General features: G+C 36.2%; 1 protein-coding gene across 1 annotated transcript in view; it reads left to right on the top strand.

The window, feature by feature from the left end:
- RAD21 (RAD21 cohesin complex component) overlaps positions 1-23408 on the top strand; it is a 28621-nt gene extending 5213 nt beyond the window's left edge. The window contains exons 2-14 of the mRNA XM_035011795.1: positions 2059-2233; positions 6851-6980; positions 9220-9319; positions 11022-11128; positions 11994-12200; positions 12669-12794; positions 13124-13246; positions 14940-15163; positions 16503-16662; positions 17079-17227; positions 19167-19316; positions 20965-21048; positions 21682-23408. Of these exons, the coding sequence (XP_034867686.1) occupies positions 2090-2233; positions 6851-6980; positions 9220-9319; positions 11022-11128; positions 11994-12200; positions 12669-12794; positions 13124-13246; positions 14940-15163; positions 16503-16662; positions 17079-17227; positions 19167-19316; positions 20965-21048; positions 21682-21873 (1896 nt within the window). The 5' untranslated portion in view covers positions 2059-2089 and the 3' untranslated portion in view covers positions 21874-23408. The remainder of the gene's footprint in view (positions 1-2058; positions 2234-6850; positions 6981-9219; positions 9320-11021; positions 11129-11993; positions 12201-12668; positions 12795-13123; positions 13247-14939; positions 15164-16502; positions 16663-17078; positions 17228-19166; positions 19317-20964; positions 21049-21681) is intronic.
- Positions 23409-24658: the final 1250 nt, after the last annotated feature.

Genomic DNA, 24658 nt, shown 5'->3' with positions numbered 1-24658 from the left:
AAGCATTATTTGTTTTAAAGACTATTCTTTCACCTTTGTCAAGTTTCATCTTTGTGAAAAATCAGGTGGACTTATTTATGTGGATTTCTGGGTTCCCTGCCCTGTTTCATTGATCTGTGTGTTTTTCTGTCTGCCAAACAATGTTGACTTTGTAGCTATGTAAATCTTGAAATTGGTTAGACAAATTCATCTCATTATATTCTTTTTTAAAAAATACAGCTTTAGCTATTCTCATTCCTTTGTCTTTCCATGTAAATTTTACAAAAATCTTACGAATGGCTATAAAGAAAACTCACTAGGATTTTGATAGGCGTTATGTTAAAGTTTCTTTTAAAACTAAACATACACTTATCATGCTGCCCAACAGTCATACGTCAGGACATGTGTCCCAGAGAAATGAAAACTCTGTTCACTGAAAGTCTATATACACAGATATTCATAGTAGCTTTATTTGAAACAGCCTTGAGCTGGAAACAACCAAATATCCTTCAATAGGTGATTGACAAAGCGAATAGTGGTATATCCATCTCATGGAATGCTACCCTGTGATAAAAAGGAGTATACTATTGATACATGCAATAACGTGGGTGGATCTCAAAGAGTGTTAGATGGCTGAATCCAAAAGGTCACATATTGTATGATTCCATTTATATAACATTCTCAAAATGACAAAATTAGAGATGAAGAACAGAGTGGTGGTTGCTGGGGCTTAAGAATGGTAGAGAGGAAGGAATGGATGTGAAATTTAAGAGGATAGGAGAGGGAGAGCTTTGTGTTGATGAATTAGTTTTGCATTTTATTCCCTCACAGTAGTGGTTACACAGATCTGCACATGCGATAAAATGGCATAGAATTATACATACACATTGTACCAGTGTCACTGTCCTGGTTTTGATACTGTATGTAAGGTGTCACCATTGGGGGAAACTGGTTAAAGGGTAAGTGGGACCTCTCTGTACTATTTCTGGGACTCCTGTGAATCTATAATTATTTCAAGATCAAAAATGTTTTAAAAATGTTTAAGTACTTTTCATGTGCTACGGGTGTGCTTGAATTTATTTCTGTAAAAACATGACATATCTTCTAGTCCTAGGCATTTTAGAAAAAAATTCATCTGGCAAAATAGATTTTTTTAATCTGTGAAAGAGGGAAAGTAAATAATATAAGGGAACTATCAACACAGGAAATATAGGAAACATGCACAGTTAATGTGCTCTGCAAGCTGGAGTTTTTAAGCTGCTTTTTTTTTTCTTACGTATTTATACATAGCTTGCTGAAAGAAAAATAAAATGTGAATAACGCTTATATTTCTAAGGCTGTTTCAGTCATAAGATAAATGTTACACTGTGTCATTATCCTGAAATAGTATTTAAATTATGGACAAGTGCTTTTCAAGTTCCTGAGTTGGGAAAACTATATATATAATACTTTTTAAGCCTCAGCTTTTCTAAACTACTTACCTGGAAAATGGGGCCAACCCACCTGCTTATCTTTATTTGGTACAATATGAAATGCTTATTATTACAGTGCTTGTCATGAGATAGCAGTTATTGTATAAAGCATCTAGCTGAGTATCAATTGTTAATGGGGTTCTGAAAAATGGAAATGAAATTTACACATTAATTAATATCTGTGCCTGAGTGTTTTTCTTCTTGGACATACTTTTCTTGCCATGAAGAATATATTATCTAGCGTTTGGCCAGAGTCAGACTCCACAGTCAGTAATCAGGATAGGAATGGAATGAACAAGAGTTTTCTGGTGACAATTTTTACCAAAAAAACAAAACAAAACCCTGGCACTTTTATTTGGAGTATGAAAGTGATTTGGCTCTTTTGTGCCTTTTCCCTTCCGCTCTTAATATTTTGAGGTTTTTTTCTTGCCCTCTCAAAACTAAGCAATAGGTGGTTGTTTTTTTAATGTGTATTGTACTTTACTCAAACCTTTCATAGTTCTCATATTTAAAAGAATTGGAAACTTTTATTTTCAGATTTTTTTATATGTCTTGATAAATCCTTGTTTTCATATGGTATTTATATTAACTTTTTTTTCCCTTTCAGGTTTCCTCCTGTTTCATAATCAGCCGGAACAATGTTCTACGCACACTTTGTCCTCAGTAAGAGAGGGCCTCTGGCCAAAATTTGGCTAGCGGCCCATTGGGATAAGAAGCTAACCAAAGCCCATGTGTTTGAGTGTAATTTAGAGAGCAGTGTAGAGAGTATCATCTCACCAAAGGTATGTTTGATGTTGATATTTTTATTCACTTTATTGATTGTTTATTGATATGTAAAATAGAATTCTGTAAAACAGCTTTTTAGGTTGACATCTGTGTATACTGGAGGCAAAGAAAAATTTACAGATTATCCATAGTTCCAGTTTGATATGCTATTCCCTTTAAAAATTCTGTAAGTGCACAGATACTTTCATTTGCCAGTTTTCATGGTAGATAAGTATGAGGTCAAGCATTTTATATATGAGGTCAAATATTTTATATTTTGTCTTCCTAGATGTATTTGTACTTAAAATTGTATGTAAGTGTTTCTGATTTGGGAATTTAGAAAATATTCAAAAAAAGGATCCATTAATTGGAAAAGGTTGTAGTGATCAGATCTAATTATCTTACCCACCTAGAAAATAGCATCCATAACGCTTGTTCCTCCTTACCTCCACAGGCCTATTTGCTATTTCTCGAAAATACCCAGCTTTTTGCTGTTTCCTTGAAGATATCCAGCTTTTTCCCGCCTCAAAACTTTTATAGTTGCTGTGCTCTTCTCCTGAATATTTAATTACTATCTGTCTCCCACTAGAATGGAAGCCTCATGAAAGTCCTTACCTTATCTGCCTTGTTTACTGCTCTATGCCTAGAAGAGCTTTTATTGACATCTTCTGAAACTGTTCTGAAGCAGTGGTTTTCACCCTTGAATTTTATAGTGTAACTGGAAGTAATCCAGGGTTTTTGTGTTACCAAGAAAGGACTTTAGAACACACAGACACAATTACATCTATATTACATCTGTTAACATCATGAGCACTTCATTGAAAAACAGATACATTGACTTCGAAAATATGTATATATATGATGTGTTTTAAAGGTTCCTGGACTTTGTATTAACACATACATGCACCCATTGTCCTAGATTACAGCTGTCTGGACCAGCATTGGGAGCTACTCTTAGAATTGGCAGTTTGGATGCTGCTGGCTGCCATAGGGTGTTAAAAAGAGTAATCCTTTATTGCTGAAAGAGCAAGGGGGTCTCAAAGGAATAAAGCTGGGATCTAGAAGAGACTTGTTCAGAAAAGTCATGTGGGACAGGATATGTTTTAGGTGAAAAAGTGAAAGTTTGTGATTAGAGTTAAGTTATAAAATTTCCATCTGTCTATGGAATTTTGGCTGGTTTTAGAGTTACAGTTGGTGGAATTTATTGCTATTAAGGATATTTCTATCATGTTCTTTCTAAGACAATATTAAAATAAAAACTTTACAAACAGGGAAATAGGTGATCTCTGGTCCTACCACCTAGAGAATAGTGTTTTGGTATGCCTTCTAAAACGTGTATATATTTTTTACACATAATTTTTCTCCTTATCATATGTGTATACAACTGCATTATATGTTTTATAACCAGTCTACATTCAGGAAAAGCTCTGTTCATAGCTTTATCATCATTTTTAGTGTTGCATTATACAGTGTCATAGTCTCTTATCCACAGAATTTAAATACAAAAAACGGGAACAGACTTGACAGAAATTGAAGTGAGGTCCCTTGTGTATTCATATATTCACTATAGAATCACTAAGGTGAATGATTATTAGAAACTGCTCTTAAATAGATGCTGCTGGGAATGTCTTAATATATATCATAAAGATATCTTAATATATATCATAAAGATAATGCAGTTATCTCTTAAGCTCTGAATTCCAAAACACATTTGGCCCCTAGGATTTAAGCTAAAGGATTATGAACCTGTAATTCATTCTTTTGATTGTACATGATTTATTTTACCGGTCTCTTTTTTGAATAATCTATATTTTTTCCTGATTTTTTGAATTTTAATTCCTCTGGCCCTGTACAGTGTATTAAAATATACAAAGATTTCTCTGGGTAGTAGGACTACAGGTTTATTTTCCTCTTTTTAAAAAATAACCAGTTGAATAAACATTGCTTGCAAAATATTTTGTTCACATCTCTTTTTTGATTTAATTTTTATGTGAAGTTAGAATATATCAAAACCAGTATTGCATAGAGAAGCTTCATGTTCAGTGATCTTTTGTTCACATCTGTAAGTTTTTCCTTAATGTTGATGTTTAGGAATAGAATTGATGGGCCAGGTGATACACTTAAAGATTTCTGATATGGATTCATAGTTTGCTCTATAGGGAGATAGTACCAGTTTGCACTGCTGGTCAGACTGTATGAAAATATAATGTTTTCTACTTTTTATAGGTATGCTTACTGAGGTAAGTGAATGGAAAAAGAAGTTGAGCTGCTTTCTTGAAATTAATGTGTGACTAATCTTTAAGACCTATAAACAAATATTGAGGGTGATTTGGCTTAAAAGGATAACAAATTTTTTCATAGTATGTGCAGAGTACTTTGTACCCTGTTAGGGAGGCTACGAAAGAGTACAAGACAATCTGATAATATGAAGGTATCTGCGAATAGCCACAAAGCAAGGCACATGGTTCAGGAATAACGTAAAAAACTGGACTGTGTGCGAGAGAAAGAATAACTTATTTTAAAAAACATTTCTATGTGGGTTATTTGATTGATCTTGTTTTATTTTGGTAGAATATAAAGGTATTTCCAGAGTGAACTGACCTGAAAATTTCTAATGTTTGCTCTTGGTGTGCAGTTCTTGTTACGGGTGAACGTTGGTTTAGTTGTTTCGAACAAGTGTCAGACATATAGCTCAGTTGCAGCTGTGTTGCCTTCTGCCCCTCTTACCCCCACCCCTCCGTTGGAACAGCCAGTGGTAACCTCTATAGAGCTTTCTCTGGATATATAGCCTGTTTTCCTTATTACATCTACATGAGCTAGCTCAACAAAAATGGCATACTTCATTTTACCTACTCCTATGTTAAACTCTGAACCAAACTAATATACAAAGAAAGTTTTTGCCCAAACACCACCTTTTTTCAAAGTTGCTGATCCTTTACAAGATAATGGCACGCAGAGGGTTTTAAACCCTTCCTCCTTTCTTAAGGTGCAGTCAGTATTTTAAATTTCCTAAGACCACATCATAAAAGTAGATTGATTCTCTTTTTCCATTAATTGCAATGTTTTAATTGGGTATTAGTTTTCATAGGAAGGATTTTTCATATGATAAGTCCTAGATTTGATCATAAATTTATAATTTTAGATACCTAAGAATTTATATAGCAGTAAATTTCATAATTTATGCTGTAAGTCATGTGAATTTGACATAAATGTAGAGCCTAAGAGTCATTACAAATAGAATCCTAGGCTGCTGTGGACAATACACCTATAACTTAAAAATACAGTGTTTCATTTTATAAGTAACATAATGTATCAATCATAACTTAATTCCAAATGTATTTGGTTGTAAATGATTAACAATGATTAACAACTCTTTACTTTAGAATATGAGGACTTTTATGGTCTGATTTGGAAAATAGTCTGGGAAAGTTTGAGTTCATGTTGTCTTGTTCTCAAAAAATTTTCCGTATTATAGCCAGAGGAATTTTGAATCATTCTATTTAGATTGGGTGTTTTCTTTCTTTTCCCAACTACTACATCTTGTCCCACACAGTGGATCCCACATAAATGTTGATTGAGATCTACCTTGAAAAAAGCAGGAGTATATTTTCTTGTGAAAAAAGATGGGTTACCACTACCATTTATTGTTAGTTTGCCTTCCAGTCTACTGATAAAACTCAGTGAAAAATGGCCTAAACAATAAGGAAGTTAACAGTCTTACTTAACTAGGAGTTTAGAAATAGGAAGATTTAGGATTAGTTGAGCAGTTCAATGATGTCATTCATCTAAGGACTCACCAATTTTTTTTCTTTTTAAAGATTTATTTATTTTTAGAGGGGGGTGGGGCAGAGGAAGAGGGAGAGAGGGGTCCCAAGCAGACTCCTCACTGAGCATGGAGCCCCATGCAGGCCTCAATCCCATGACCCTGAGATCATGACCTGAGCGGAAACCAAGAGTCAGATGCCCAACTGGCTGAGCCACCCAGGGGCTCCAGGACTCACAAGTCTTATGTTGGTTTCTTGTCCTTATACTTATGGCCTCGTGACTACAAGCAGATCCAAACCCCACCTGCTCACAACACAGGAGGGGAGAAGAAAGAGGCAGGCGTTCTTCTTTTATTGGGAAAATCTTTCTCAGAAACTGACCTACTTCACTCTTCTTTCTTGTTGGTTAAATTGGGTTTTGTGCCCACTCACGAAGCATTAGCAAAGAAGAATGAGTCAGTTCTTCAAGGCTGAGGACATTCACTTCCCAAACAAAATCAGAGTTCAGTTAGCCAGCAAGGACCAACAGCTCTGGATTCGCAACCAGAAGTGCTCCATATTCCTTAATGTCCTTATTGACAGCAATCTATGGAGTGCCTTACCCTACCTGCTTCATAGCTACCTTCAAATATGTGTTAACTGATGAATTACTATCAGTCTATTCTTTGTGGATACTCAGGATTTACAGGTAAAGGCATAAATAAAATATAAGTGATTATAAGGAAACTTCAGATAAATGATCAAGAGTATAAAGAGGTAAAGTAAAAGCTGCCTATAATTGCACAGAATACAAGCTTTTGAAGTGTGATTACCTCTAAAACCAAAAAATTAACTTTATAAATTAGGTTAATATTAATGTTTTACTCTTAGGTGAAGATGGCACTCCGAACATCAGGACATCTCTTACTGGGAGTAGTTCGAATCTATCATAGAAAAGCCAAATACCTGCTTGCAGACTGTAATGAAGCATTCATTAAGATAAAGATGGCTTTTCGGCCAGGTATTGCTTTTTCTTTTTCTTTTAAACCTTGGAGTTTATGTAGTGTGAAAAACTGCAAAAGATACATTCTAGATCCGTTCATTTTAATTGTAGTACAAGGAACCCTTCAAAAATAGGGCAAGATTTGGAGAGACATGGTTCAAGGGGAGAAACCCACATTACACATTTGGAGTTATGACAATCATTCCTTTTTTTTAATCCCTTTTCATCAGCTTTTGTAGAACTGAGAGTTGAAATGTTGAAAACTGTTACATGATTTTTTTAAAATGTGTAGCTCAGAAAAAAAAAATCTAAGGATTTAAAATTTTTTTCTGAATAATTTAGCATATTAAAATTCACTTTTAACTTGAGACTCTTATTAAATGTTCTCTATAGTTTTTTGTTGTTTTATCTTAGGTAATGATTGATTCTAAAGCTGGGCTCTAGGAACCAAATTTCCATAGATAATAACTACGGTATTTATCTGAATTCATGTTATCACTTTGTAATTTTTTAGAGCACTGATGATACTTTATTGTAATTAAAATAATCAGTGTATAGGAAAGATGCCTTATACAGTAGTTTCTGCTGAATTATATTTTAGTACTTTATTTTAATATATGAACAGTGAAATTTTTGAGATCTTTTATTTAAAAGATACATATGGCTAACAGACACATGAAAAGGTGGTCAGTATCACTCATCAGGGAAATACGAATCAAAACTACAATGAGGTATCACTTCACACCTGTCAGAATGGCTAAAATTAACACAGGAAACAACAGATGTTGGCAAGGATGTGGAGAAAGGGGAACCCTCTTATACTGTTGGTGGGAATGCAAACTGGTTGCAGCCACTCTGGAGAAGAGTATGGAGGTTCCTCAAAAAATTAAAAATAGAACTGCCTATGATCCAGCAAGCGCACTACTAGGAATTTACCCAAAGGATACAAAAACATTAATTCAGAGGGGTACATGCACCCCAATGTTTATAGCAGCATTATCTATAATAGCCAAATTATGGAAAGAGCCCAAATGTACATTGATGAATGGATAAAGAAGATGGGGGGGGGGGTGTTTGTGTGTGTGTGTATACACACAATGAAGTATTATTATTCAGCCATCAAAAAATGAAATCTTGCCATTTGCAGTGACATGGATGGAGCTAGAGTGTTAGCTAGCTTATGCTAAGCAAAATAAGTCAGAGGCAAATACCACATGATGTCATTCATACATGGAATCTTAGAAAGGAAACAGATGAACAGAGGGGAAAGGAAAAAAAAAAAGGGAGGCAAACCATAAGACTCTTAACTATAGAGAACAAACTGAGGTTTGCTGGATGGGAGGTGGGGGCGGGGGGGTAGGCTAAGTGGGTGATGGGTATTAAAGTGGGCACTTGTTAGATATAAGTGTTATATGTAAGTGATGAATCACTAAATTCTACTCCTAAAACTAATATTACTATTAACTAACGGGAATTTAAATAAAAACTTAAAACAAAAACCAAAGATGTTTAGGCAGAGGCTGTGATACTTGAATGATTTCTAACATGTGGATACTAATTGCATTTTGCTTAAATAGCCATGCTTTTTGTTTATTTTTGTCTTTTAAAGCAATGAATTTTTAGTATAGACAACTTGAAGACTATAGAGAAATAATTAAAACAGTATAATCCCACTTACCCTAAAATAACTAACTCCTCTTTTAACATTTAGGGTGCTCCTTTGCCATTGTTTCTCTTACAAATTTCATGTTTATTGAGAAAACTCTTACTAATATTTATTTGTTGATATGTCCTTTTATTATTTTTTTTTAATTTTTTTTGAAGATTTTATTTATTTATATGAGACAGAGAGAATGAGAGAGAGAGAGCACATGAGAGGGGGGAGGGTCAGAGGGAGAAGCAGGCTCCCTGCCGAGCAGGGAGCCCGATGCGGGACTCGATCCAGGGACTCCAGGATCATGACCTGAGCCGAAGGCAGTCGCTTAACCAACTGAGCCACCCAGGCACCCCGATATGTCCTTTTAAAGACCATCACCTTAATGCATAGGTAGTGCTTTGACTTTGTTTTTGGAAAGCAAATAGTTTGGCTTATGATGATAGAAAAACAAAAGTACTTGTACTTCCGTGGTACTTTGCATATATTATCAATCTTTCTAGACTATAACCCTGAGAAATTATACTGACTTTACCTTCCTTTGGTCTCTAGATAATCTGTGGTATAACCGTTAGGCCTTCAAGCTTACCATTTCTTTTCCAGGTGTTGTTGACCTGCCTGAGGAAAATCGAGAAGCTGCTTACAATGCTATTACCTTACCTGAAGAATTTCATGACTTTGATCAGCCACTGCCTGACTTAGAGTATGTCCCTCTTTTAATTGTTGACTTGGTCTACAAATAACGTTACTGGCACCAAACATACAGTTTTCCTTGGAATATTTTGTCATCAAGTTAATGTGAGGTTAAAATGCATATACTTTCAATTAGGATAGTGTATAAATGTGAAACATATAACTGAGAAATGTTTCTTCTATAAGAAAGTTGTATAGATCCAACTTTAACAAAGCTAAGATAGGAGAATTCTGATGTGATTAGGCAAAGCTTGTGTAAACTAAACGGTTTTCCAGGTGTATGCTTTACATAATGGTATCAGTGAACAAGGAACTATTGCTTCATGATTTTTCTTTGGAGGTATATATTAAAGTCATCTGCTGGTTATCATCTTTGCCACGCTATACTCAGCCACAATTTGTTTTTGTTTTTTTTGTGTTTTAATAAACATATGAGATAACTCTTTAAAGAGCAAGAAAAGGTCATTGTCCTAACACACATTTAAGAAGGGAAAGTTGTACAGAGATGGCTATAGCAGAATACTATAGTATGTTTCCCTTTTCTCAAGTCTTCAAAATTCAGCTGTCTTTACCATGACAGGGAATGTGCCTGTAACTTCCTGGGTGATTTAGTGGCACAACTGACAACCAAGAAACCCTCTACACCAAGCCCCATTTTTTGAGACAAACTTCTCTGCGTCTTAAAATGATCTATGACTCCTATTTATCATTTATTTTGATATATGTGTGTGTGTGTTAATGTAGATGCTATCTAGCTGCTTTCCTTTATTTTTTCCTCTTCTAATGTATTTTTAAAAAGTTTTCATCATGGAAATTTAACCGCTAAAAAGTAGAAGGATTAGTATTAGGAACCCCATGTACTGATCAACCGGTTTAATTATGAATACGTTGCCAGTTTTATTTCATATGTATTTCCTCGACTCACCTTCCAACCCCCACTGGATTATTATAAAGAACAGATCTCTTACTTCCTCTGTAAATACTTAGTATCTCTTTTGAGGTAAGGAATTTTTTAAATCTATCCATAATAACATCCCACGTTTAAAATAAGTTATAATAATTCCTTAATGCAATATTCAATCAGCATTCAAATGTCCCCAGTTGACACATAGGCCTTTTTTTCTTCAGTTTGTTTAAGTTAGGGTCTCTACAGATTCTCCAGACTGCATTTGGTTGATAGGTCTCAGAAGCCTTTCATGCTTTTACTTGCCATTTGTTTCCTGAATAAACCTGGTCATTTGTTTTGAAGTATTCACATTCTGAATTTGGCCAATGATAATTCTACGTTGTTGCTTAATATTACATGTCTTTTATTTAATATTTTTAAATGATATGAGAGATTAATTTGTTAGAGGAAGAAACAGTCTCAGAAAAGCTGGGTAACTTCAGAGTTCATACCACGACCCTGATGAAAACCCATACCTCCCTAGACTGTTCATTTTCAAGTTTTTCCTCTGTATATTACCTAGCTAGTGATTCCAGCATATTCTGTTTTGCTTGCTGGTCATTGATGGTTTTTAAATCTAAATACAAACTAAATTCCAAATCATTGTTCAGATTCTTAAATTGTATTTAGTGTCAAATATTAAGTCTTAAAAACCATGGTGACTTTTGTATGTATCTTTTTTCCTTGTAGAGAGAATTAGGATTTTTTTTTCCTTATATACTGCAGTGAGACTTGAGACTAAAATGTATTTGAAATTCTTTTAAAGTGACATCGATGTGGCCCAGCAGTTCAGCCTGAACCAGAGTAGAGTGGAAGAAATAACCATGAGAGAAGAAGTTGGGAACATCAGTATTCTACAAGAAAATGATTTTGGTAATAGAGAAACAAATCACTAGCCACTAGCAAATAATGTTAGAATTATGTTGCAGCACAACTAGCAAGTTGAAAAAGAAAACCCAGACATGTTACATTCATGATGACAGAAGGACAAAATTTCATCTCCTGCTTTTTCATCAAGAAAAGAATTTTCCTTCCTACAGTATATTAAGCATCAATCATTTCCGTTTATGCATCAAACTTGAGTTCATTCTTTGCCTATTCCTGCTTCCCGTACAGTGATAGAACCTATATATGAATCTGTGTGAAAAGTCCCAATACTGAAGTAATGCACATTTTTTAAACTAATCACTTGGGAATAATTATGTACCTATTATTTTTGTGTGTGTGTGTGAGAGAGTGAGCTAGCATGAGGTGGGGCCGGTTTGGGGGCGGTGCAGAGGGAGAGGGAGAAGCAGAATCCCTGTTGATAACACAGGGCCAATCCCAGGACTGGGATCACGACCTGAGCCAAAGGCAGATGCTTAACCAACTGAGCCACCCAGGCACCCCATCTACTATTCTTGAATAGTGTTTAAAGCAGCTAGCCAAATTCTTTTCTTGATGAAAACATAACAAAGTTTAAGTCTGAATGTTTATGCAACCTAACCTATAGACATATTTAAATTTACTTAACATATTTAGGATAACCTAAATTTGGGTCCTATGTTTGAGTGTGCTAGTCATACTCAGAATCAGTTTATGAAATATAGATGCTATAGGTTTAAAGTTGAAACTGGATGTTTTAATACTCAAAGGTTAATAAGGTTTCAGTTAGCAAATGTGACATTCCAATTGTAATCATTAGCTGTTTTCTTTTATAACAGTGATGTAACTTTTTTCAACTAATAAATTCGTTCAGGTGACTTTGGAATGGATGATCGTGAGATCATGAGAGAAGGAAGTGCTTTTGAGGATGATGACATGTTAGTGAGCACTAGCGCTTCTAACCTCCTGTTAGAGCCTGAACAGAGCACCAGCAATCTGAATGAGAAAATTAATCATTTAGAATATGAAGACCAATATAAAGATGACAATTTTGGAGAAGGAAATGATGGTGGTATATTAGGTAGGTGACAAGAAGGTGGTTATTCTAACATTTCTTTGTTCATTTGCAGTGTTTTAAAGCAGTCGCTAATTCTGGGTCATAAGCAACTCGTTAGGTAGACATGTGTGGATTGTGACTAGTTGATTTCATTCAGGGTCGCAAACTATAGCCTAAGAATGTTATAACAATACCTGATTTTGTTAAAGGTGCTTGTCTCAGAGTTTTAAGTTTTTACTAGTTCTTAAACTGCTCTATTTGTGTTTGATATCTTAATAGTAAATGTTTTAAATGGAGATGTGAACTGGAAAATGGAATTTTTTCTCTATACCGTTACACTTTTTTGTATGCTACCTTGAAGAGAAACAGATGCAAGTCGGGTACAGATTTTTAAATTTGGTTCATTTTAATGTAATTTTATTTTCCCAATGATTGGCAATTCTTTTAGCATTTCTTTTTCAAGTTGTAACTAAATTATGTTCCCTATTTCAGATGACAAACTTATAAGTAATAATGATGGTGGTATCTTTGATGATCCCCCGGCCCTGTCAGAGGCAGGTGTGATGTTGCCAGAACAGCCTGCACATGATGATATGGACGAAGATGAGAACGTATCAAGTAAGCATTTCCTGCTCGGTGTCATGGGCGTGGCTGTATGCAGCTAAAAAGGTATTTGATGTCGAAGACCACAAACTAAAAGTTCCAGCTTTTAATGAATTATAAATCTCCTTAAAAACAGTGCTTATTGTTCTGATTCTCTTACGTGATTAACCCTGCACCCCTCCCCTTTTTTAGCCGCCCCTCTGGAGGGCCTCCTTCATAACTGGAAGTGTTTGGTATTGGTACCAGTGGGTTTCTTTCAATTCTCAAAGGGATTTTTTTTCCCCCATTTGTAGGAGATGTATTAAATACCCATGCCTTTTATGACCAAATTTCTGTTTTTATAGTGGGAGGGCCTGATAGTCCTGATTCAGTGGATCCTGTTGAACCAATGCCAACTATGACTGATCAGACAACACTTGTTCCAAATGAAGAAGAAGCCTTTGCTTTGGAACCTATTGATATCACTGGTGAGCAAACAGACTTTTTGACTTACAAAATTCAGAACATAAGGTCTTAATTCTGGCTCTTCTTCTCTATTCTGTTACTCTTGTTTTAGATAAATAGCTAAGCTTCTTTCTTCTTTGTCAGTCTTGTATTATAGAATCTTCAGTTATAATCTAAGTATCTTAGAGAATACCTGTAGAAGTTGCTCTGAAATATAAAAGTATAGAACTGAGTTTTTTGCTAACCTGTATCTTAGTCTTTCGGGGTTCCCAAAATGATAACAAGTCACATGTATAACAATTAGAAAACATTGCAAAGCATTTTACAGTGAAGTACAGATTGTTTCAAAGTTCTAGATTTTGTATAATAGTTGGGCTACAATCTGGGAAAGCCTAAGAATTTTTTTTTTTAAACTGGAAATGTGATAGATTCTAAAATCAGTGTTGTATTTGTTTTAGACATAGCAAAACATATTGGGGGTGCTGCTTCTCAGTAAAAGCAAGATATGTAATTTGGATGTGAAACTAAAATTTCTAGATGGTTTATGGGTATACTTGCATTTCAGTTACACTTGAAATCAGAGTGTAATTCAATATATAGGTATTACTTTTAAGTAGAACAAGAGTAACTTACTTAGGTTTTCTCCTAGAATTTGATCACCAAAAATTGTGACTTGGGCTTCTCACTTACAAAGAGTGTTTGCTAGGCACCTACTCTGTTTAGAAACTAAAAATGTAACAATGAACAAGTCTTTATCCTCCTGGAACTTAAGTACTAATTAGTGGATCATGGGTAAGTAAAATATGTACTGTATTAATGCCAGATATTATAGAGAACTGTAAATGAGGCAGGATGGTGGATGCATTGCACTGTTTAAAATAGGATGACCAGGCTTTGCCGGCTGTTTTAATAACTTTTGACTTTCAAAGAGAAGGAAGGGAACTTAGTAGCTGGAGGATAGGGGTTGGACAGAGGCTGTCACTGAATAACATCTTTACCTAAAATTTTATGCAGAAAAATCTTTGGGCATGTAACATTTCTGACAGGATGAAATCTTGAACTTACTTGTATCTTAAGAAATTGAGATAATGCTACCTACTTTGCAATTTTAGTAAGGATTAGAAATAAATATACAATAAGTAACTAGGATGGAGTTCCAGGTCCATCTGACTGGGTGTGGACTTTTTTTTTTTCCATTTAATCAATCTGTACAACTGCCATATATGAATTTTAACTTTTCCACTAAAAATAGTAATTGCAGCCATTTACGGAGAACTTAAGTATTTTACAACTCCTAAAAGTGGTTGGCCATATTTGAAAAGAGGAAATAAAGAGATAAGCAAGATAAAGTTAACTTTTCTTAATGGTCACCCAGGTGTAATAGTCGTAAAACCCAGGACTTGAGCCTAATCTGAATCAAGGGTGAGATGTTTCATATTTACAGTACATGGGCAAAACATAATGGCTTTTACATTACTTTACTCATTTTTGCCCAAAGTCTGTATATATTCATTAATTCAGATTTTTATTGAGCACCTATTGCATGCCAGCCTCTATGTGGAACTGCAGAAACACATCTGTTAACACGGACTCTGCCGTCTTGAGGGTTTTCTACCAGGTATATAGAAAAGCAGGGCTTCAATGAGACCAAGTCTGGTAGCTCTGTTTCATGATGGCCTCACGGGAAAATGACCTTATTTTCTTCTATCATTCCAGTCAAAGAAACAAAAGCCAAGAGGAAGAGGAAGCTGATTGTTGACAGTGTCAAAGAGTTGGATAGTAAGACGATTCGAGCCCAACTTAGTGATTATTCTGATATTGTTACTACTTTGGATCTGGCACCACCCACCAAGAAATTGATGATGTGGAAAGAGACAGGGGGAGTGGAAAAACTCTTCTCCTTACCTGCTCAGCCTTTATGGAATAATAGACTACTGAAGGTAATATAGTTTGCAGAACTTTTTTATCCTATATATATTTGGCCATCTTTAAAAATTTTTGAAACCTTTGACCTTTTTGATCAGATATTTTCAACTGTATGGCACCTTTTTTTACTTAAATCACAATATAGTGAATATAACCTGATCTGAAAGATCCTGCTGATACCTGTATTTCTCAAAGATGTAGAAGGAGGGATGCCTGGGTGGCTCAGTCGGTTGAGCGACTGCCTTCGGCTCAGGTCATGATCCTGGAGTCCCAGGATCGAGTCCCACATCGGGCTCCCTGCTCAGCGGGGAGTCTGCTTCTCCCTCTGCCTGCTCTGCCTGCCGCTCCCCCGGCTTGTACTCTCCCGCTCTGATAAAATTAAAAAAATACATATAGACGGAACTTTTTCTATCCTAAAAAGCCATTGAGGTCTTTAATACTAGTTCTCCCTTTTCACCCTTTTAATGAATTACTGTTCTTTGGCCTCAGTGTACACTGTGCTTCAAGCCTGCCGTCTGTAGATCTTGCTTCGTAGCCAGTGAAGGATTCTCTGGCTTTATGAGAATTATTTCCACCCGTGAGCCTTTTTCTGCTCGTTTTAAGTTCCAGACTACTCCAAAACAAGGTTCTGAAGGGAAGAACGGAGAGTAAAAGCAGTGCTAGGAGACGGTTAGTCTAACGTTGAAATATGCATAGAACCAGTTGACTCTGTAGATTTTACTATTTATCGGAAGAACAATCATATAATCATTTGGAAGAAAGTCCTTAAAATATTTCTTTGACGCACTGGTCTCATTATTAGAAATTTTCCTAAGGAAGTAATTCCAAATATGGAAAAAGCCAGTTCTGTGAGGATGTTCATTACATTGTTTGCAATTAAACTAAAAAAAATATTGAAAAATGGTTCCAATGTGATGTATACACACATACATACATGTATCTCCACTCAGTGGAATATTATGCAGTCATGAAAATTTGTGATAGTTAATAAGATTTCCATATTAAGTGAAAAAAACATGTAAAACTACCTGGTATGATTCCATTAGATACAGTTTTAAGTGTGTAAATATGAAAATAAACTGCAGGAAGATTTAAAATTTTAGTGTTATCTCCAAGTTACAAGACTGGATAATTTGACTTTTAAAATTGCTGCACTTAAAATCAAATATCCTATATTTAAAAATTATATTAAGATGTAATGAAGTGTGGATCTAACATTAAGTAGAAATCACGCTGAATTATATATACACTGATTACAACTGTATGAAAACGTACTTAATGGAAAATAGAAATGTCAGTGGTAAATTTTTAATGTGATTTATAATTGAGATTTTTTTTTTTTTTTTTTAATAGCTCTTTACCCGCTGTCTTACACCGCTAGTACCAGAAGATCTTAGAAAAAGGAGGAAAGGAGGAGAGGCTGATAATTTGGATGAATTCCTCAAAGAATTTGAAAATCCGGAGGTTCCCAGAGAGGATCAGCAGCAGCAGCACCAGCAGCGTGATGTTATCGGTGTGTTCTGTCGTAATAGTTCCTTGATGAAGTTTACATGCAGTTTGGTTTAAGATTTACCTGTATATTGCCAGAGTAAGAGAAATCAGGAACAAAGGAGTATACTCAAATTTTTGGGCAGGGAAATACATTTGATTGGTTTGTTAAATAGGAAGCTTTCTGTTTTTGGAACGGTTTAAAGTTCAGGACTGGCTGTGAGTAATCTTCTGCTAAGAGGATTATCCTGCATTAGATTTACAGGTGGTGGAATTTTGCCCTTTCCCATCTTTATGTGTATTGTTACAAACTGAGTAATCTTTGCAGAGGTAAAATTTTTATTTGGCCTTCTACTTTTGTCTTAATGCATTAGTATTAAATTCTGAAATATTGTTAAAGACTGTATAATTCACATCTCCTCTTCATATGACCAATTGCAGATGAGCCCATTTTGGAAGAGCCAAGCCGCCTCCAGGAGTCAGTGATGGAGACCAGCAGAACAAACTTGGACGAGTCAGCCATGCCTCCACCACCTCCTCAGGGAGTCAAGCGAAAAGCAGGACAAATTGACCCAGAGCCTGTGATCCCTGTAAGTAAGCACATCAGTTGTCAAGGAGCCCTTTTGAAATATTTTGGTTGAGGAAAAAAATGACCAGGAATAGGTCCAGAGAGAAAGAATTGGCAGCCAAGGATGTGAACACAGGTGAGCCCTAAGTGAGAGAAGATATTCCAGGAGTTTCAGCCTTCCTGACTCTTCTTCTTAAGGTAGTCTTGTTTCAAAATGGCCTAATGTGACCATCCTTGGCTAATGTGGAATCTTTGACTCTAAACTTGGTTCCAGTTTAGTTCAGGGTGAATCTGACAATTCTAGATTAAAGATGAAAAACAATATAAGGAACCTGGTAAATTCTTCAGGTATGTCATGAGTAAAGTGCACACAGACTGTCAAACTTCTTAACACCTCGTTCCTTAAATTTCGGTTTTCTTTGTCAGCAAGATTGAACATTTTTTCCTCTAGTTTTAATGAGATATTATTGACATACAACATCATACTAGTTTACGGTATTGTTATACGTGTCGTGAAATGATTCCACAACACGTATAACATCTGTCACCTACATAATTACATTTTTTTTTCTTGTCCTGAGAACTTTTAAGATGTACTCTTAGCAACTTTCAAGTATATGATACAGTATTAACTATAATCACCATACTGTGTATTAGATCCCTAGAACTTACAAGTGGAAGTATCTTTCTAACCCCTAGTACTACCATTGCACTCTGCTTTTATGAGTTGAGTTTTTTTAGATTCTACATACAAGTGATATCATACATATTTGTCTTCCTCTTATTTCACTTAGTATAATGCCTTCCAAGTCTATCCATGTGGTCCCACTTGCTTATTTTTTGGGCTTTTAAAAATTGCCTTTGCTGTCAAATCCAAAAATCATTGCCAATACCTATTTTGAGGAGCTTACCTGTCTTATGTTTTCTTCTAGTAGTTTATGGTTTCAGGTCTTACATTCAAGTCTTTAATCCATTTTTGGTTTGTATTCATGTATGGTGTAAGATAGTGGTCCAGTTTTCCCAGAACCATTATTGAAATAAGATTTCCCCATTGCATGGGTTGACTCCTCAGCTCTCTATTCTGTTGCAGGTTCCTGCAACATGAGACAGTTTTAGGCTACCTTACTAAATAATCAGAATATACTTGTCAAATTGCTTAAAAAAAAAAAAAAAAAAAACTGGCCTCTTCATGCAGACACTCTACCATTAAGTTCATTTAGGGTAGGAGAACTAAACTGGGAAGGAAGTAAGGTCTAGTTAGTGTAAGGCTTCCCAGTCTTAAATTTCTAGAATAAATTAACCTTGGACTTTTGGTTCAGCCTCCATCAAGAGGTACTGGCAGAAGATTCCTCTGCAATCTTAAGAACTATTTTTCTGTTCCCTCTGGTGGTGGAGTTGTCCAAAATAGCATCTTTCTGTATGAGCTCAGGAATGGGGGTGGGGACAGGTAACAAGTGGGTTACTCTAGTACTACGGTCCTGGAAGAAGTTGTTTTTAACATTCTCAGCTATTTATATTAAGCCCGAGGGGAAAAAATCAAGAGATAGACTCAGAAAAATGGTCTCCTCATTCCTATTATTTGCTGCCATAAGAGCTCCTAGGCTCTTATTTAGAGCCCAAGCTTAGTTGTAATAGCCTTAAGACAATTTCATGCAGTAACAGTTGACAGTACAGGCTATTTAATGTTAATAAATGCATTGCATTAGTGGGCAGTTCTGTTTTGTGTGGTTTTTCCTAAAATGCTACTACAGAAAGTTTTGGGGTTTTTTTTTTTCTGTTCATAGTTTTTCTTATGATTTACAAATTTCTCACATAGACTTTATAACTATTTGGTTCCTAAAAAGTATAAGGACAAAACACTTTTGTTAATTTCTGTTAAAGCTTTGTAAGAACAAGATATAATCAACTTTTGATTGTGAGGAATGGCAGTATGACCCCAGTATTTCTTCTCTTGCTTTAAGCCCCAGCAGGTAGAGCAGGTGGAAATACCCCCTGTAGAGCTACCCCCTGAGGAGCCTCCAAATATCTGTCAGTTAATTCCGGAGTTAGAACTTCTACCAGAGAAAGAGAAGGAGAAAGAGAAGGAGAAAGAAGATGATGAAGAGGAGGAGGTAAGGAAACACTGGCAAAGAGACTTCATGAATAAATCCCATCCCAGATTTAGTATAGATCTTCAACCTGCTCTCTTAGTAACTGGTGTTGAGCATAACAGTGATGAAAAATGTTCAAACAGAAACAAAATTTAACCAAATTCTTAATTTAGATCATTGTTAACATCAAATTTTATGCTGTGCTTTAACTCATTGGCTCCCTTGTGGCCTTTGAAGGACATAGGACTGACCGCCCTTTCACTGATTTCTTGGTTGACTTCTAAATTGATTGTAGCTAGTTTTATTATCTTGTGGCCAATTTTTACTGCTTTTAGCATCTGCCTCTGGTATGACATCTCTGTGGCCTGGAAATCTGATAACCATTGTCCATTGGTAGGAGGTTTGTTTTCATTAACTGGGGTGAGATGTGACTTGGCTGAAATAGATTGAGTAAAGGTTTGAATGGCTTTTATTTTTTGAAAAGTAAGGGCACTTTAGCAATGGATTTCCTTTTCGGGGCCCTTATTTGGCTGTTCAAGGTCTTCCCCCCCCCCCCCCCCCCCCTTTTCTGGATCTTTGTTTAAATGTAAAATAAAAACCTTGAAATATCTTCTAGGAAGCATTGAAGGTTTTTAAAATTCTTTTAAGGCTAAAGGTTAGGGACTGGGTACATACAGTAAATTACAAATACAAATGGATACTAATGAAAATGTCAACTATAGATTTTACAACCATTTAGTGCTGGAGTGCTATGGTTTTTTAAAGTCAAAATTTAGCCCCAGAGCTACTCTAGTCTAAGGTATGCCATTATCTCAGACTTAGTGTTGAATCAGTATTTAAAATTGTGCTATTATGAAGTCCTTACAACTCTTGGCTCTTTGAAGTATGGTATGTAGTTCCAGCATAGCATGGAAGCATCTCAGCTGTTGCTCTATGCCAGCTTCAGGAGTTTAGAAAGTCATTTAGAAGGCAAGTCCTGTAGGGAGCTGGGCAGCTCAAGTAAAATCAAGTATTATGGATTATAGCCCATTTCTTAAAAAAAAAAAAAAAAATTTACTTGGCAGAGAGGTGGGGGGAGCAACAGAGGGAGGGAGCTCAAGTGGGGCTTGATCCCACATGACCTGAGCCAAAGGCAGGCATGCTTGACTGTGCCATCCACACCCTATTTCTCTTAAAACACTGTATAGACCAGTACTACTTACTCATCTGCTAATCTGTGCTCTTTGATACTGGTTTACAATGAGATTGGGATCTGACAGAATATAAATGATCTAGAAAATCATGCTACTGAAAAAATACATTCAGTTGAAATAAGCAGTGTGCTTAGTGGCATAGTTGATTTATATCCAACACAATGGTCTTAGCAGGGGCCAATCAGTAACCAGTAGCTCACCAACCAGCAGAAGTCCAGGGGCCACGTGGTGTAGACCACATCCTTAATAGACCAGCATAGAATCATATATTCATCCAAATGTTTACTTACAGATACGGAAGACTTTCTTCTGTAATTTAAGAAAGACAAGCTTCAAAGTTCATACTAAGCGCAAAGAGATTTATAATTTTCTGTTACTCAGAATACACAATTTAAAACTTTCAGGACATAAGGAAATAGTTCATTTTGCAGTAGACCACTTTTGTCAGCTTTTTTGTGTGTTGGGGCCATTTGCAGGATGAAGATGCTTCCGGAGGTGATCAGGATCAAGAAGAAAGAAGATGGAACAAAAGGACTCAGCAGATGCTTCATGGGCTTCAGGTAGGTACACCAGTCCTGACTGACACTTGAGCAAAGACTTGGCATTGCTCCCTTAAAAAAAGAGCCAACAGGCTCGGACTGGAAAGCCTACTTTTCTAGCACTATGTATTTTAATACATAAATTGTTAGGCCCAGAGTAAGCCTGGAGAGCATCCAGGTGAACACTTCCCTATAGTTACGCTGCAAAGGGAAGCTGGGGTGGTGGTTTATAGAACGCCTTTCTGTGTCTACATCTTCTTGGTTTTCATTGAACATATTTAATGTGTTTAACCATTAAATTTGTTGAGTCAGATACAGATGAGATATTTTGCGCATCTGTGAAATACCAGGCAAGTTGCTCAAGGTTTCCCAAAATAGAGTCAAAGGATAGTTGGATTTTAAAAATAAGTTGAAATTTTAGGGACTGTATATGTTCAGTTTTACTATTGTATCACATTTGTTGGAAGGACCTTTGATTTTAGATATGCCATAATACACTTTGCCCCATTACCTTCACTCAGACTCTTCAAAAAAGTCCACCCCCAGCAGAATATACTGTATACTTTTTCTGGTACCCAAAATTGGCACCCTTTTTAAATTACCACTTTACTGTGAGATTACTTTGATTTAATTCTTCCTTTGGTTTTATTTCAGCGAGCTCTTGCTAAAACTGGAGCTGAATCCATCAGTTTGCTTGAGTTATGTCGAAACACAAACAGAAAGCAAGCTGCAGCAAAGTTCTACAGCTTCTTGGTTCTTAAAAAGCAACAAGCTATTGAGCTGACGCAGGAAGAACCATACAGTGACATCATTGCAACACCTGGACCAAGGTTCCACATTATTTGAGCAGCTAGAAGCATTATAGCTAGTGTTCATTTCACTAGTGTATACAAATTGCCCCCATGTGTAGGGCACACAAAACCCTTTGAGAAAATTTAGATTTTTGTCTGTACAAAGTCTGCCTTTTTCTTCATTTTTTTTTTCCCCCCGGTATTTTATCAATTTCATCTTTAAGGGAAACTGCTTCGATGGGTGTGTTTGTGTTCTGATGGAGAAAACAAGCGCACCCAAGGACCCAGAAGATCATTTTAACAGTTCAGAACAGATGTGTGCAATACTGGCGCATGTAATACTATTGAGTAGCAGTTGAAAGTCAGGATTTTTATCTTAGTTCTCCATCACCACATTGGGAAGGAAAACCTGTCAGAAAAAAAAAATGCCTGACGATTTAAGTAAGAACGATGCTGTGAGCCTTTGAGAGAAAGAAGTTGTCTTTTCCCACTAGTAACACTGGCAGTCTTGTTAACGGCTGTGTTTGGGGATGGGGCCTAAAACAGATGTCCTCCTGAGATACTATTTTAAAGTGTAATTCTGTAATGACCAAGAGGGTGTGTGAAACTCAACCCCTTCAGCTATAAAATGATAGGACTTGGTTTAAAGTGTTCTTTTGTAAGTCATTCCATTTGAAACTTTTTAATGAACCTGACTATCCTAAAATCTGTTGTTTTAGTGAGGCTCTAAAATGAGCAGAAGTAGACTTTTTAGAGTAGAATATAAAAACGTTTATAACTTTCCAGAAGCTCTAAATCAAAGTTTTAAAAAGATGTTTGGATATATTTGAGTACTCAGATCATGAAAATAGAAATTGCTATGCCAACTAAAAGGACAGACTGATGGGAAATTACACACCTGGTTGACTTAACCCTTAAGCAGACAGTGCTGTTAATAACTAATGGCTTCTCTGGTATTTATTATAAGTGTTAGTACTGATATTTTCCCAAGGCTGCACACTCCTGTGTTTGGAACTTTATTTTAATGGCTTTGCAACAGAAATCCTATATCCGGTTTCCTATAATTTAAGAAAAGCATCCAAATAAAGGCTTTATTATTAACAGACCAGATAGCACCAGAAATTATGTGACTGTTAATGATTATCAGAACATGTCTTAACTTTTTAGGGCAAAATTATTCACACTGAAAGTTCTAGCTTAAGTGTTGGCACTTTTGTGGAAAAAAAAAATCACTTTTGAAACTCAGACTTCAGTGTATACCCAGTAATTTTAAATTATGTGAAAGGTTTTAAATTAGTGAACTCGTAATTACTGTTTTGATGATTCAGTTTCTTGAAAATGGTAAGTGTATAAAAATTGCTATTGCAGCTTTATTTTCAATATGTGCCTGTAAACCATGGATTTTTCTCCCTTTGTAAAAAGTCATTTGTAGATAATTGAATGTTTGATTATAGAAAGGTCATTAGTTTCTTGTTAACACATTTTGTTAGTCTGGTTTTGTTGCTTACCGGGTTTAATATTGTTCTTGAAAATAGTTGATGCTATGTTATGTATAACTTTTCTAATAAAAGTTGTGGTATAAGCTGTAAATTTTGGAGTACTGATTAGCTGTTTGATGATGTTCCCCCAGGAAAATGTTAATTAGGCCTCATCTGTTGCTTGCCTTATCTAGAATAATTGTCCATACAAATAGTAGGTGAATTGTTTAAAAAAAAAAAAGACGAGTGTGTCTTTAAAAGAAGAGCCATGTGATCTGAAACTTTGATAGTATGTTCTAATACACATCATCAACGTTACAAATCTAAGATTAAAATGGAAGTAACAAATGGCTTGTCCTGAGGAATCTGGGGGGCACAGATCTATCCCTGTAACTGCTAACTACCTACAAATTGTGACATGCCTGTCAGTGTACGCTAGTGGGCATGTACTGGAGATTTCCTGGGTCCATCAGAGAAGCCTGCTGCAAGCCAGAGCAGTCAGTAACATGGAATGTACCTTCCTATGCGTTTGAGCCTTATCCTGCTCCCAACCGTGAGCTTTAAGACACTTAAGACTTTATGCTTAGGATACAGCAAGGCTTCTGGGATGCCTGGGTGTCTCAGTAGGTTAAGCGTCTGCCTTCAGCTCAGGTCATGATCCCAGTTGTCCTGGGATCAAGTCCCGCATTGGGCTTCTTGCTCAGCAGGGAGCATGCTTTTCCCTCTGCCTGCCGCTCCCCCCTGCTTGTGCTCCCTCTCTGGTAAATAAAATCTTTAAAAAATGATAGAGCAGGGGCACCTGGGTGGCTCAGATGGTTAAGCGTCTGCCTTCGGCTCAGGTCATGATCCCAGGGTCCCGGGATCGAGTTCCGCATCGGGCTTCCTGCTAGGCGGGGAGCCTGCTTCTCCCTCTGCCTCTCTCTCTCTCTCTCATGAATAAATAAATATTAAAAAAAAAAAAAACGATAGAGCAAGGCTTCAACCATCAGTAGCTTAATGCTGTTTGTAATAGGAAAACCAGTGTTTACTAAGCACCAGTTACACTCAAACCCAAAGATTCTTTGAGGCCCACCCACCTATGGTAAAACAGACTTAGGGAGAAATTATAATCTAATATGAAAGTGATAGGAGCCCAGAATATAGCATGCCAAAGTATCTAGGGAGTAGTCCAGAAAAGATTCTCAGAAGATGGAAAATAACTTCGATTCATGGTCCAAGATGGCAGTGTAGAGAGATCCTGAACTCACCTCCTTCAGGAACACCAAATCTACACTTACTTTCAGGATAATTCCTCCTGAAGAACTGAGGGCTGACTAAACACCTGCACAACAAAAGAGACCATACATGGAAGCAGGAGATGGA

The sequence above is a fragment of the Mirounga leonina genome, unplaced genomic scaffold, assembly GCF_011800145.1.
Source record: "Mirounga leonina isolate KUSES-001 unplaced genomic scaffold, KU_Mleo_1.0 Mir_165, whole genome shotgun sequence".
Taxonomy (NCBI): domain Eukaryota; kingdom Metazoa; phylum Chordata; class Mammalia; order Carnivora; family Phocidae; genus Mirounga; species Mirounga leonina.
The sequence above is the reverse complement of the archived record's forward strand: the minus strand, read 5'-3'. Positions and strand labels throughout refer to the sequence as shown.